The following is a 12,079-nucleotide window of genomic DNA, read 5'->3' as shown; positions in this document are numbered from 1 at the left end:
AATAGAGAAGTCGCCTCGTCTCTAGTCGGATACAACCTTACAAGTAAGGACAGGCCCCGCCCAGACAATGCGTGTGCCCCGCCCTTAGGGTACTGCCACTCTTTCAAAGCAGTGATGCCGCCAAGCCGCGATTTTTGTTCGGCCAGCGTCCCGCGCCTCTCAGCGGCGCCGTCGTAGAGCGATGAGAAACCGTGAACGCAAATATAGCAGCAGCGGCGTAGTAGACGCCACAGATGTCCTCCTTCTAAAGCAGAGAAAGCACGCATCAAGACAACCCCCCCCCCCCCCCCGCGACTAAATAAATAGTCGCGCATTACCGAGTGGCGCACTCGGTAATGTTCCCCGAGGGCGGAGTCACCGGCCGTCCGGCGCATGACGTCACTCTGAGGGGCACGCCCATTGGTGCAGGCTTGTGTGCACCCGCATTTCACGAGAAAATGACGTGGACTTATAAAGCTATATCCTGCTATAGTAATACGCCATTCCTTAACCCTGTCCTCCTTCTCTCTTTCTACAGTTTAGCAGCTTTTCATGATTGCCATTGTATCATTCTCATTCTATATGTACAAGAGGAATGCTGAAGCAGTCTGTAAGTCGAGGTACTTCAACGAAGGAATCTCAGTTTCTGCGATGTGCTATGCGTTGTCACTAACCACACCTTACTGTAGTCTAAGGATCAAACAGCGTACGTATTCGACCAGGACACAGGAAGGGAACACAGTTGATCGGAAGTAATTATCTGCTTTTGACATGCGCAATGAAGTGGCTGATTCCCTATATACATGTGACCTCGAAACCTCGAAAAATTGTAAGTCAGCGCTGTCGTGTGTTCGCTTTTTGTGTTCTGGTCGTATACGGGCGCTGTTTGATTCATAATGCCTCATAACGAGACGGAAAACAGCGCACACTTGACGAGAATGAACAGAGGGAACACAGGACACAGGCTCTGTTATGATCGAGGCGCTGTTATGACGACGGCACGGCGCCTCGTTATGATCAACCAAATAGCTCCTGATTTGTTATTCCAGTGTATAATGCTTCACCAACTTGCCCAAGTTCGCACTAATATTTACCCTCATTTTTACCGGTCCCCACGACACGCAGGTGCTCTCTACCTGACGGACTGCGCGTACACGTGGCCCGCGGGTTACACGTCCGTGTACCAGCTGTGCCTGGTGGTGTTCCTGTACGTGGTGCCCTGCCTGCTCATGTCGGCCGCCTACTACCAGATGGCGCGCGTGCTGTGGCGCATGCCCGCGCTGCACGAAACCGGTTCGCTCACGGGCACCCAGCCACCGCCGCAGACGCTGGCGCGACGCAAAGCGGCCAAGATGCTCATCGCCGTGGTCAGCCTGTTCGGACTGTGCTATTTGCCCGTGCACACGCTCAACCTGCTCAGGTGGGACATCGCGACGCTGCACGGACCTAGTGTCCGTAATAGACGTAAACTTGGAGTTGAAGCATGTGAGGTTACTTACATCCTCAGGTCTAGATTATTTGTAGTAACATGCAGTAGCTCATTCAAGATAAGCTACCTAATGGTAATATATATCACAGATAACTTACTTATATTAACAGTAAATAATGGGTCGAGCTACTTCGTATCTCATACTCACTTTCTGAGAAAAGACGGCAAAAAGCACAGCGCTCGTCAGTGGTTGTTGCCGTTTCTTGCCTGAAAGGTTTTGCGCTTAGCATTGTTGAGTGCAATAGATAAGTTACAAGCAACTTGCAAGAGTTCTTCCATCGGCATTGTAGGTCCACGTAGACGATTATAGAGAAACATATATGTGGACAGTATGATAGTTGAACGAATATCCACTTTGGCGGGCAAAAGGGGGGTGGGGGCGGAGGGCGAGTTTTAACTTACTAATCACCTGATCAGCTTTATAGGGGAAGACAGTACCGAAGCAAGATATTTATGGCTTTTAATATCCGCTGCAGCAGTGACATTACATTCGTAACCGAACTATTGATGGACACACGCCTTGTACGTACGGGAATTTGTCCTATGAACTGTGGTTAGTTGGGCAGGTTAGTATGCATGCATCACGCAATATACCCGCGCACGAATGACTTAGACAACGGAAAATGACGTTAGGTCGGTCTAACGTCGTTTACTCTTGTCAGATTGTACCGACTTCCAACGATGCGCATTTGTAAGCAGACGTGAATTTATACAAGCGTAATCAAAGCCATCTCACATAGTTCCGTCTACATCAGCTCCCTTTGTCCCCGTCTTTCATGCACTGGTTCTATTACGTCGCGAATTGAGTGATGAATTGGGCAGTTGAGAGAAAAGTTGAGATCAAGCACTTCGGTGATGATGATTCTATCCTTCATATATGGGTTTAAGCCATATATGAAGGATAGAATCGTCATCACCGAAGGGCTTGATTCGCATCCGCTCACTGTTCTTCCTTGGCAGGCTGCGACAGTCAATGAATCTTAATATACGAAAAATAGAGTTACTCATTTTTCAGCTTTAAATCTGTGTATTGACACCATGACAAATGTAGATGTGTGGTAGAGCGATGACTGATGCTCTTTCATGTTTTCAAACGCAGGTACACGACAGATCTTCCCCAGACGCCTCTCATGAGCGTGGCCTCCCTACTGTCCCACTGGCTCTGCTACTTCAACTCGGCAATCAACCCGATCGTCTACAATTTCATGAGTGGTGAGACGACTTTTTTCTTTCCGGCTATAATGTGCCCATAAATATGTGAGCTTTTGTAGAAGTTTACAAATATCATCACTGATAGTCGTACACATGGCCTTCACTTTACGCCAAATACTTACAACTTCTAGGCTTCACTGGCATAGCGTGGATGTGCACTCCGTTTTGTACCTAACAGACAACGCTGTGAGAGAAACGTTTATCATTATCACCACCGGTCTCCTCCCGTGCAAGCTAGGAAAGTGGAAGTGGTCTGGCTAACCTCCCTGCTGCATTCCTTCTCTCTCTCTCTCTCTCCCTCTAGCACTTGTTGGAAAATATTGCGGCCGATTTCTGAAAGAGGAACTGTCGCAGTGTGCGAGGCACTTAATGGATTGAGGCTTATAAAAAGTAGTAAACGGGCTTTACTTTATTACGTTATATAAGAGTGGGTAACCAGTATTATTTAATACTAGCAAACACTTAGCCTACAATAGCCAACAATAGCCGATGCCGGTTGTGGGTGAGCAAAGACGGTAGGCATCTCATAAAGTATACACTTTTTTCAATTAATCAAGGTTGTGTCTTGATCAAATGTCTTGATCAATTAATCAAGACATTTTACCTTGATTATAGTTTGATAGGAGGGTTTGTACGTCCTTTTCTGCATCACAACGTTTCTTTTAATTTTTTCCATCTTGGCAAATGTTCCTTCTTCAGGCTGATCGAGCCAGAATCTGTTTTTGCACCATTGCTCATACCCAAAAACAGTGTACGTTTCTATTATATACAAACTCTCTCTACATCCCTAATCATGTCCTGCATGAAGTGCTAGATACAGCCATAGGTCGGCAAAAAAAAAAAAAAAAGGAAGTGGAGCTTATTTAGCCTCAGTTAAGAAAAACATTTTGCGCTTAGGGCTCAATCGGGCTCAGACTTACCAAACTTTTCCTCAACCGGGCTCACTCGAACATATACTCAATCAAATTTTAATCATCCGGACTCTCTCGGCCTCAAACTGTTCAAAATGTTGCTCACCCGGACTCACTCAGACTCATACTAAGGGCTCGATGTGAGTCAGTGAGTCTGAGTGAGTCTACTGATGAGTGAGTTTGCAGACCTATGAATATAGCCCAGACACTAGACCATTTCCGTGTACTTTACAGACTATAGTCTAGTTTCTACCTGGTTTAAAGTGTATATCTGACACATCTCACCTAATGTTCCTTCCTAAAAGTTTACCTGGTCGGTCTGACATACTTAGCGCTCTTTTTCGTTCTTTCTCACTTGGTTCTCTCACCAACAGGCAAATTCCGCAAGGAGTACAACAAGTCCTTCCGCTGGCTTCTCAAGCGCGTCCTGCTGTGCGGAATCGACCGGCGCAAGGCGGCCACCAACGCCTCCGAGCTATAGCATACAGCTGGCCGGCTTCGAGCGGATTCGAGGCTAGCCAAGATCAACCAGAGTACGCGACAGCGTTCGACGCGACAGACCTCTTGGAAAAGCACCTCCGCCTGTACCGTCTGCGAACTCTAATCGAAGACACCTTGCGCGGTGTGAAGTAGGTCGAAAAGGAAAAAAAAATGAGCGATTTCGCATTGACGCGTTTGACACCCGCCAACTTGGGACCTCGAGACTGTCAAGGATCATGTGTGTGACACGGCGGTAGTGGTGTGCTTGAGTCTTCTTTTCTTGTCGTTGTGACCGACTATCCGGGCTTTCTTTTGTGTCGAAGAGTTGGTGTACATTATACCTGTGGAACCTTGTATATTTCTCCGCCTACCCTGCGTGGATGCTAGATGTCGATATCAACCCAGAGCTACGTATTAATTGTGCAAGAATGCGGAGTGCCAGTGTGAGTTTGTGCTTCGAGTGTTCTCCGGTGTTTTTGAGCTATGGGCCTCTCGTTGTGTCCGCCATAGTGAAACCACGGCTTAGGGATATCACAGCTGAAAGCGGCAACGCCATCGTGTATCTCTCGTGTTGGAGTGGTCCAAACACCAGCTCTAACAACCATTCCCAGCCTTGCAGAACCGAAGGAGGCGACCTTAGATACGTTTGCTTTCCTTCTGCCCAGAGCTGTCGTACTAGCTTGTACCGTTATATCATGAAGCTTTTGCGGCTCTAAATACTAAACAGTAAACACGCACAAGAATAGCGTCTGGTTGCGAAGAATATCCACCGTTGTTAATCTGAACATCGTCTGACAAATCTGCTCGTCCTTTGTTGAGAGTGAGGTGGCCATAGCTTAGCGGATACGAAACCAGCAAAACCTTTGACGCTAGAATGACCACCACTTAGGTTTAAAAAGTGGGCCATTAGCATAAACAAATAAATTTGCAAAACCACAAGCTTCACTCATATTTGGCTGATTTGCAGCGAATTTTTAAAATTTTCCTTCAGGGCTTCATCCTTACGTTGGAAGAATGAGAATGAGATGCCGTGAGACACGTTTCTCGTCTTCTTTCAAAGGTTTTTGATTTTGCATTTCGAACTACGCGATGTTATTAGACACGTGATATCGCCCACGCTTTTTTTTTTCACATTATAAAAACAGCTGTGCTCTCCAGAATATATTTTAATGTAACATGCCCCATCTAACAGGGTATTCTAGAAATGACACATCAAACACGCATGCATTTAGTGCAACAGGATGGTACCAGCCGCACAAATTGTGTTCAATGACCACTGCTTCGCCAAAAATACCAAGATGTCGTGTGAGAACATAGATGACGAGAGCTTGAAAATACGGAGGCGTCAGTGCCATTTTAATGTGTTGAATAGTTGGTACATAGGTAAATTCTAATAGTTGGTACGTAATACCATAAATTATGTTCTTAGATGCTAACCATGTCGCATATATAATAACGCGCGTTTCTGGGCTAGTTGGTCAAGTATTGGGGTCACCTCTAACATTTATTTCTCTTGTGCATTGCGTTAGTGTCATACGAGATGAAGGGTGTGCTACTGTTCCTGTCAGAACCATTTTCACTTTGCTGCGTTGGTGCTACGCTGTCTAACGACTGTTGAATCGTGAACGCCTCGGCAAATTTTAATCATTCATGCATATCGTGACAGAACTGTCACAGGCAGCGCACCAATGTTCGCGGAAAGAACTGTGATGTGTGTAGTGCCAATTACTGTGTCTATCGTCTTCTCCATTCATACCTGAACGGCTAATAAACATTTTTATGTAGTGATATTGTCATACGCCGGCAACACTCTATTTTCATTGTATTTTGCATTCTATCCTCCCCCCCCCCCTCGCCTTACACATCTCTCCGAGCAAAATGTGAGGCATAAATATTTCATTTCGTCTAGAAATACATGTTTCTGTGACAGTGGACTTATTTTTTTTTTCCTAGTCCAACTCTGTGTCTGTCTTTAATACACGTTGCAATGTAGCAACAAGAGCTTCAAACACTTACTAAACGCGGCTGCCGAATTCCACATTTTTGCCCTAAAAGTTTCCCCTTCAAACCGCTACATCTATGCGGAGTGCTGGTGAGAATGTAAAGTTTCAAACAGGGTCACCTATTAAGCATTGTTTGTTGTGCCCCCGAACATGAAACCCAGGCATATGATGTAAGTGTCCTTCCATCGTAACTCCACTGCTTAATTTCCCAAGTTTTCACTTAGAAATGAAAGGCCACATAAGACCAAGTGTTACCCAGGTATCTGATGCCAGTGATATTTTGGTGCGGCTGTACTAGTTATTATCAAGCTCATGTAAAGCACTAATAAACCTCGTAAAACTACGGTAAATGACAAAATTATATGTTTACATTGTGAATCTTTTTTTAGTACCGCCAAAAACACAAACTTGACAGAAGTTCACTGGAACATGGAAGCTTGAAGGGATGGAAAATGCTAATTCCCAGGATTTGAGGACATATGTACGTGGCGCCATCTCTCGGCGGCAGCAACGGCGTCCTGCCATAACTGAATGGGAAAAAGGTGAAAAAAAAATCATACATCTCTTGAAAAAAGGAAGTGATCAAAAACTACTCCGGGTCCTATACAGCAGAGACCTACTGGAACATTTTGGTAAAATTGCAGTGTCGCACTAGATAGCGTGTGGCTTCTCAGAAAAATTGAACACCGCCCATTAGAAACACGCGGGGCCCCATTGTAAAATATTAAGCACTCTGGGAAGCGACGCGGTTTGCAATGCGACACTAATTTTCGCAGAATGTTCGAATAAGTATCTGCTTTATTGAACCGGGATTCGTTTTTGATAATAAGCTTTCTTTGTCAGATATAATTTTTTTTCGCCTATCTCCCATTCAGTGACGGCAGGCCAACGCTGTCACCGACGAGAGATGGCGCTACGTTCACGTGTCGCCAAATCCCGGTCATGAACAGGGAGCGTCGCAGCAGCCGACGTTTCGACAGGTAGACTGGTCTCCATAAAGGCTGCCTTGACGAAGATAAGTTCACTTATCGAAACGTTGGCTGCAGCGACATTTCGTGATCACGTTCCTCACTACCGGCAAGGAATTACTACAAACACCGTCGCTTGTGACTCTTAGATTGATGCAAACTGTGAAAGCTACAAGCGTTCATTACCGCTCGTAATGTGTGCCTGCTGAGTGAAACAACAAGTGAAGCTTAAAAATTGGCGTAATCAGCAATCACTTTCGTGAAGATTTATCAATACCGTTTTCTGTAACGTTTAGTATACCGCTGAGAAAGTATGGGATAAATATAGGCAAAAACAGTGTCATAAGGTCAAACCGGCACAAGGTAGTTATTTCAAGAATGGCTTAGCGCTCACGTCAAAAATCTCACAATCAGAACCTCGTTCTCAGATTTGTTGTGCATATAACAATAACTTCAAAGCTGTCTGAAGATCTTCAGTGGTGTCTATTTGATAACGAAGAAGGGCAGCGTTGTAAACTGTGAACTTAAGTGGTTTGCGATACAAGTGGCAGAGTTGTTGAGAGTATACTATCTATACATAGAATACATTACGACAGATGTATCACAATATAATTAATAATTTTAGAATCTTCCAGCCTAGAGTGTTATGTGGTACGTTCGTTACCCTGACCGTTTTTCGATTCCTTAGAACTAAAGGGAGCAAAAAAAAAAAAAAAACAGCGTTTGAAAGTGTGGTTTGTGGTGACATTGTTAAATGTTACTGACGTCATGAACTGCTCTTGCGTCACAGAGCGCCTGAATCAAGTACGATGTGTGTGTAACAAAAAAATGTGAGATCCACATAAAACGCCTTTCTTGGGATGTCTTGTTTGAATTTTTTGCACGATTCTGATTGTTCCGTTTGTTTGTTTTCTTTCATTATTGAGTCCGCACCCGCTGTTTCTCCTGCTGCGCAAAAGGAATCAAGATCTTTTCATGTGCCGAAAGTATCGCAGCGCGTAAGATTGGTAAAATCAAGGTTATCGGTTGATATTCTTTGAAAGAGTAAAACACAATAAATGATGTCGAAAGCAACACGTCTCAGTGTTCCCGGGCTTTCTTTCCGAAAGTAAGTCTGTGCAGAATCCGACATTATAAACTAAATTGCGAGAACATCTACCGCAAGGATGGATGGATGGATGCTATGAGCGTCCCCTTTATAACGGGGCGGTGACATGTCTGCCACCAGGCTCGAAGGATAAAAAAAGAAAAAAAAAAAAGAAAAAAAAACTTCCTTGTTTCATGTTGTCCTAATGCCTTATCTACATTGATTAAATCTATGTTATTATAACAAAAAATAGAAATTCACAGTCCATCTCTCTGCCTCTTAAGGCAGAATAACCTTTTTTCCCCCAATTATTTATTTTTGTACTTTATCTCTACTTTTCTGCCACCAATACTCTAACCGTCTCTTACTTATTTCTATCGCGGGCGTGTTCAGCTTTCCATTGTTGTCCCTAAAACCCAAGGCTTCATGTAGACTCGTGCCCACACGTATACCTGGGTGAATATCGCCACATTCAATCAGTACATGTTCCATCGTTTCCTTAGTTCCCCCGCAGCATGTACATAGTTCTTCTTCGTTACTGAATCTCGCTTTATAACTACGCGTTCTCAGGCAGCCCGACCTTGCTTCAAACAGTAAAGCGCTTCCCCTTGAATTATCATAAAACCTTTCCCTCCTTATTTCGTTTTTTTCCTTTTCGGTAGTTACTCAGAGCCGGCTTCTTTTCCATCGCTGTCATCCAATAAGTCCTCTCCGCCTCTCTGACCTTCCGCTTAATGCTCCTTGTTGCCATATCACCCGCACTGCCAGCCGTATATTTACTGGTGAGCCTCCTAGTTCTTTTTCTCCAATGCGTGTCAACGCTTTTCCTATACAAATACCTGAAAACCTTCTCTGCCCATCTACTCTTCTTCATTTTCCTCAGCCTCTCTTCGAATCTCATTTTGCTCTGCGCTTCCCTCACTTCAAAGCCTGTCCATCCCATATCACCCTTCACCGCCTCATTTGTCGTCTTCCCGTGAGCGCCCAAGGCGAGGCGGCCCACCGTCCTTTGATTTACATCCATTCCTGATTGCACCTCTGACTTCATGCACACCACTGAGTTCCCAAATGTAAGCCCCGGAACCATCACACCCTTCCACAGCCCTCGAAGCACCTCGTACCTATTGTATCCCCATAAAGCTCTGTGCTTCATAATTGCAGCATTCCTCTTTCCCTTTGCTACCGATGCTTTCTCTTGTACCTCCATATATCTATCCCCCTCATTTACCCATACTCCGAGGTACTTGTACTCGCTTACCCTCGGTATTTTTTGGCCCTGTATTAAGACCGTATGGTCTCCGTGATCATTGAATATCATCAATCCACATTTTGTTGCACTAAATCCTAGTCCTAGAGCCTCACACTCCCTTCCGCATATATCTGCCAGTCGCTGTATATCATCTTGACTGTCCGCAAATAAGACAATATCATCAGCATAAAATAGACCTGGAAGCTTCTGCTCAACCATCGCTCCGACCTGTTTGTGTGACAAATTAAATCCAATGTTGCTACCTTCTAGCGCTTTTTCCATCCTCGCCATGTACAGCATGAATAACAGCGGGGACAAAGGGCATCCCTGTCTCAGTCCCTTGCTAATTTCAACGCTGTCCTTGCTACTTATTCCTTCCCATTCTATACAAACTGTATTTTCTCGGTATATTTCTCTCAAAAGCTGTACACAGTCGTCACCTACGCCCACTTCCTTCAATATATCCCACAAAATTTCCTGATTAACGTTGTCATACGCCCCGGTGATATCTAGATAAGCTACGTATAAGGGCCTGTTTTCTATTTTAGATATTTCTATACACTGGGTAAGAACAAACAGATTGTCGTCTAACCGCCTGTCGATTCGAAATCCATTCTGAAGTTCTCCCAAAATATCATTTTGTTCTACCCACGCTTCTATTTTTAATTTTACTGCCTGCATCGCCAACCTGTATAGCACCGATGTAATTGTTAGGGGTCTATACGAGCGAATGTTATCTTTTTCTCCCTTGCCTTTATAGATTAAGTTCATTCTACTTTTTCGCCAACTGTCTGGTATTTCCCTCTCCTGTAAGCACTTTTCTACGGCTTTCAGCAGTGCTTCTTTAGTGTTATGTCCGAGTTCGTTAATGAGGCTGACGGGAACCCCATCTAAGCCCGGAGTAGTGCGCTTAGGAATTTTTCCTTCGGCCTTCTTCCAATTGAAATTCTCTAGTACTACATCTTCGTCGGTTGCTCTCCTTTGCGTACTTTTACTCACCGGGGGAATCCCCTGGGGGACCTTTTTAAACGAATCGGCTGTTATCTTTCGAATGTAACCTAGCGCTTCATATCCTTCGAATTTATTTCCTCCTTCATCTACCATATGTTGTTGCATTGTGACAGACTTCCTACCCAGCGCTTTTAGGTGGCTCCAAAATATCCTAGGCGCGGCCTTCTTCTTTTCGCGAATCTCTGTCATCCAGCGTTCACTTTCACCTTTAATTTTTGCCTCGACTAATTTCTGCACAATGGATTTTTGCTCTAAATATATTTCCCATATTTGGTTAACTTCGTCCTTTGGCCGCTTCTCCTTTTTTGCCTGTCTGTGCTCCCGTGATGCCTGACGTCGCATCTCGATCGCTTCCCGGATTTCTTTGTTCCACCAACTTTTTGGCTTTTTCTTTCCTTTCCAACAAATAGTTTTCTTCTCTATTTCCATTTCTTTCGTGATTACATGTAGCAGCTCACTATACTTCCAGTCTTTGCCTGGTAGTTCGTCTACTTTTTCCTCGACTCTTGCGGCTATATTTGTTATTTGTTTGTCATTTAGATACGAGCTGCCAAACTTTGATTCTATGTTCTTATTTTCAGTTTTATATCCCATTTGTAATATTATGCGTTTATGATCACTACCCAAGCTGTTAATGCCTTCTTCGTCTATTCTCATGTCTGTAAGTTTGTCATATATTCCTTCTGTCATGAGACAGTAATCAATGCTCGATTGCCTGTTTCCGACTTCCCACGTGATCTGCCCCTCACACTTAGGCCCCACGTTAACTATCTCAAGACTATGTTGCTCGCAGAGATCTAGCAATAACTTGCCATTGGTGTCTGAATATCCGTCAAGGTCATGAATGTGAGCGTTCATGTCCCCTAGAAGGATTATTTCGGCATCACGACCAAATTCTTTAATATCGGTGCTTATGCATTTCACTATCTCCATATTCTTTTCTCTGCAGTTATTCCCCGTCCACAAGTAAGCTACACCTAGCCACGTTTTCTTTCCACCTACTGTGCCCGAAACCCATATGTGCTCTGAACACGTTTGTTTCACTCTCTCCCATTTTGTTCTGCTATGAATTAGCATTCCAATCCCCCCACCTCTCCTTTCTGATGTGATCCTGTTACATCCTTCCCAAACATAATTTTCAATATGTGGTGGCTCTTCCAAGTCTCTAAGGTGTGTTTCTGTAACCGCATAAACACCTATCTGTTCCTTGTTTAACTGTCTCTCAATCTCTAACCATTTTGCCTTTTTTCTGCCACCCTGCATGTTAATGTAACTAATTGCAACACGCGCCTTCTCCCTTCTTTTACCTTTTCTCTGTTTTTTCGCTATACTACCTGTCAAAGAGTCCCCCTGGTTGTTTTCCTCATTACAAGCTACCTTGGGCACCGAAGGGCCCGCGTGCCCCCCAAAAAAGCTACTGCGCGTCCTGCAAGACGCCAACCCACCTCATGGCCAAGCCTCCTATCGAAGTGTATTCCGTCTCTTCGAAAACCACCCCACCTGTGCACCTCTCTGTTTATTTCCACTACCTCGATGCCTTTCTCTCGACTAATTCGCCATATCTCTCTGTTTGCGACGACAACCGCTCTTTGCAAGCTGATATTTCGCACTGGTACTTCCGGTATTGTGCATACCACTATCTGCACCTGAGGGGAAATGGCGCGCATGTCATCGACCCCTTTCGCCAATG

General features: G+C 44.5%; 1 protein-coding gene across 1 annotated transcript in view; it reads left to right on the top strand.

Moving 5' to 3' along the window:
* LOC119371778 (orexin receptor type 2) overlaps positions 1–6,611 on the top strand; it is a 107,186-nt gene extending 100,575 nt beyond the window's left edge. The window contains exons 4-6 of the mRNA XM_037642238.1: positions 1,105–1,399; positions 2,568–2,680; positions 3,966–6,611. Coding sequence (XP_037498166.1) covers positions 1,105–1,399; positions 2,568–2,680; positions 3,966–4,072 — 515 coding nt within the window. The 3' untranslated portion in view covers positions 4,073–6,611. The remainder of the gene's footprint in view (positions 1–1,104; positions 1,400–2,567; positions 2,681–3,965) is intronic.
* Positions 6,612–12,079: the final 5,468 nt, after the last annotated feature.

The sequence above is a fragment of the Rhipicephalus sanguineus genome, chromosome 10 (assembly GCF_013339695.2).
Source record: "Rhipicephalus sanguineus isolate Rsan-2018 chromosome 10, BIME_Rsan_1.4, whole genome shotgun sequence".
NCBI lineage: Eukaryota > Metazoa > Arthropoda > Arachnida > Ixodida > Ixodidae > Rhipicephalus > Rhipicephalus sanguineus.
Note: the sequence above shows the minus strand (reverse complement) of the source record. Positions and strands in the feature narration are given on the sequence as shown.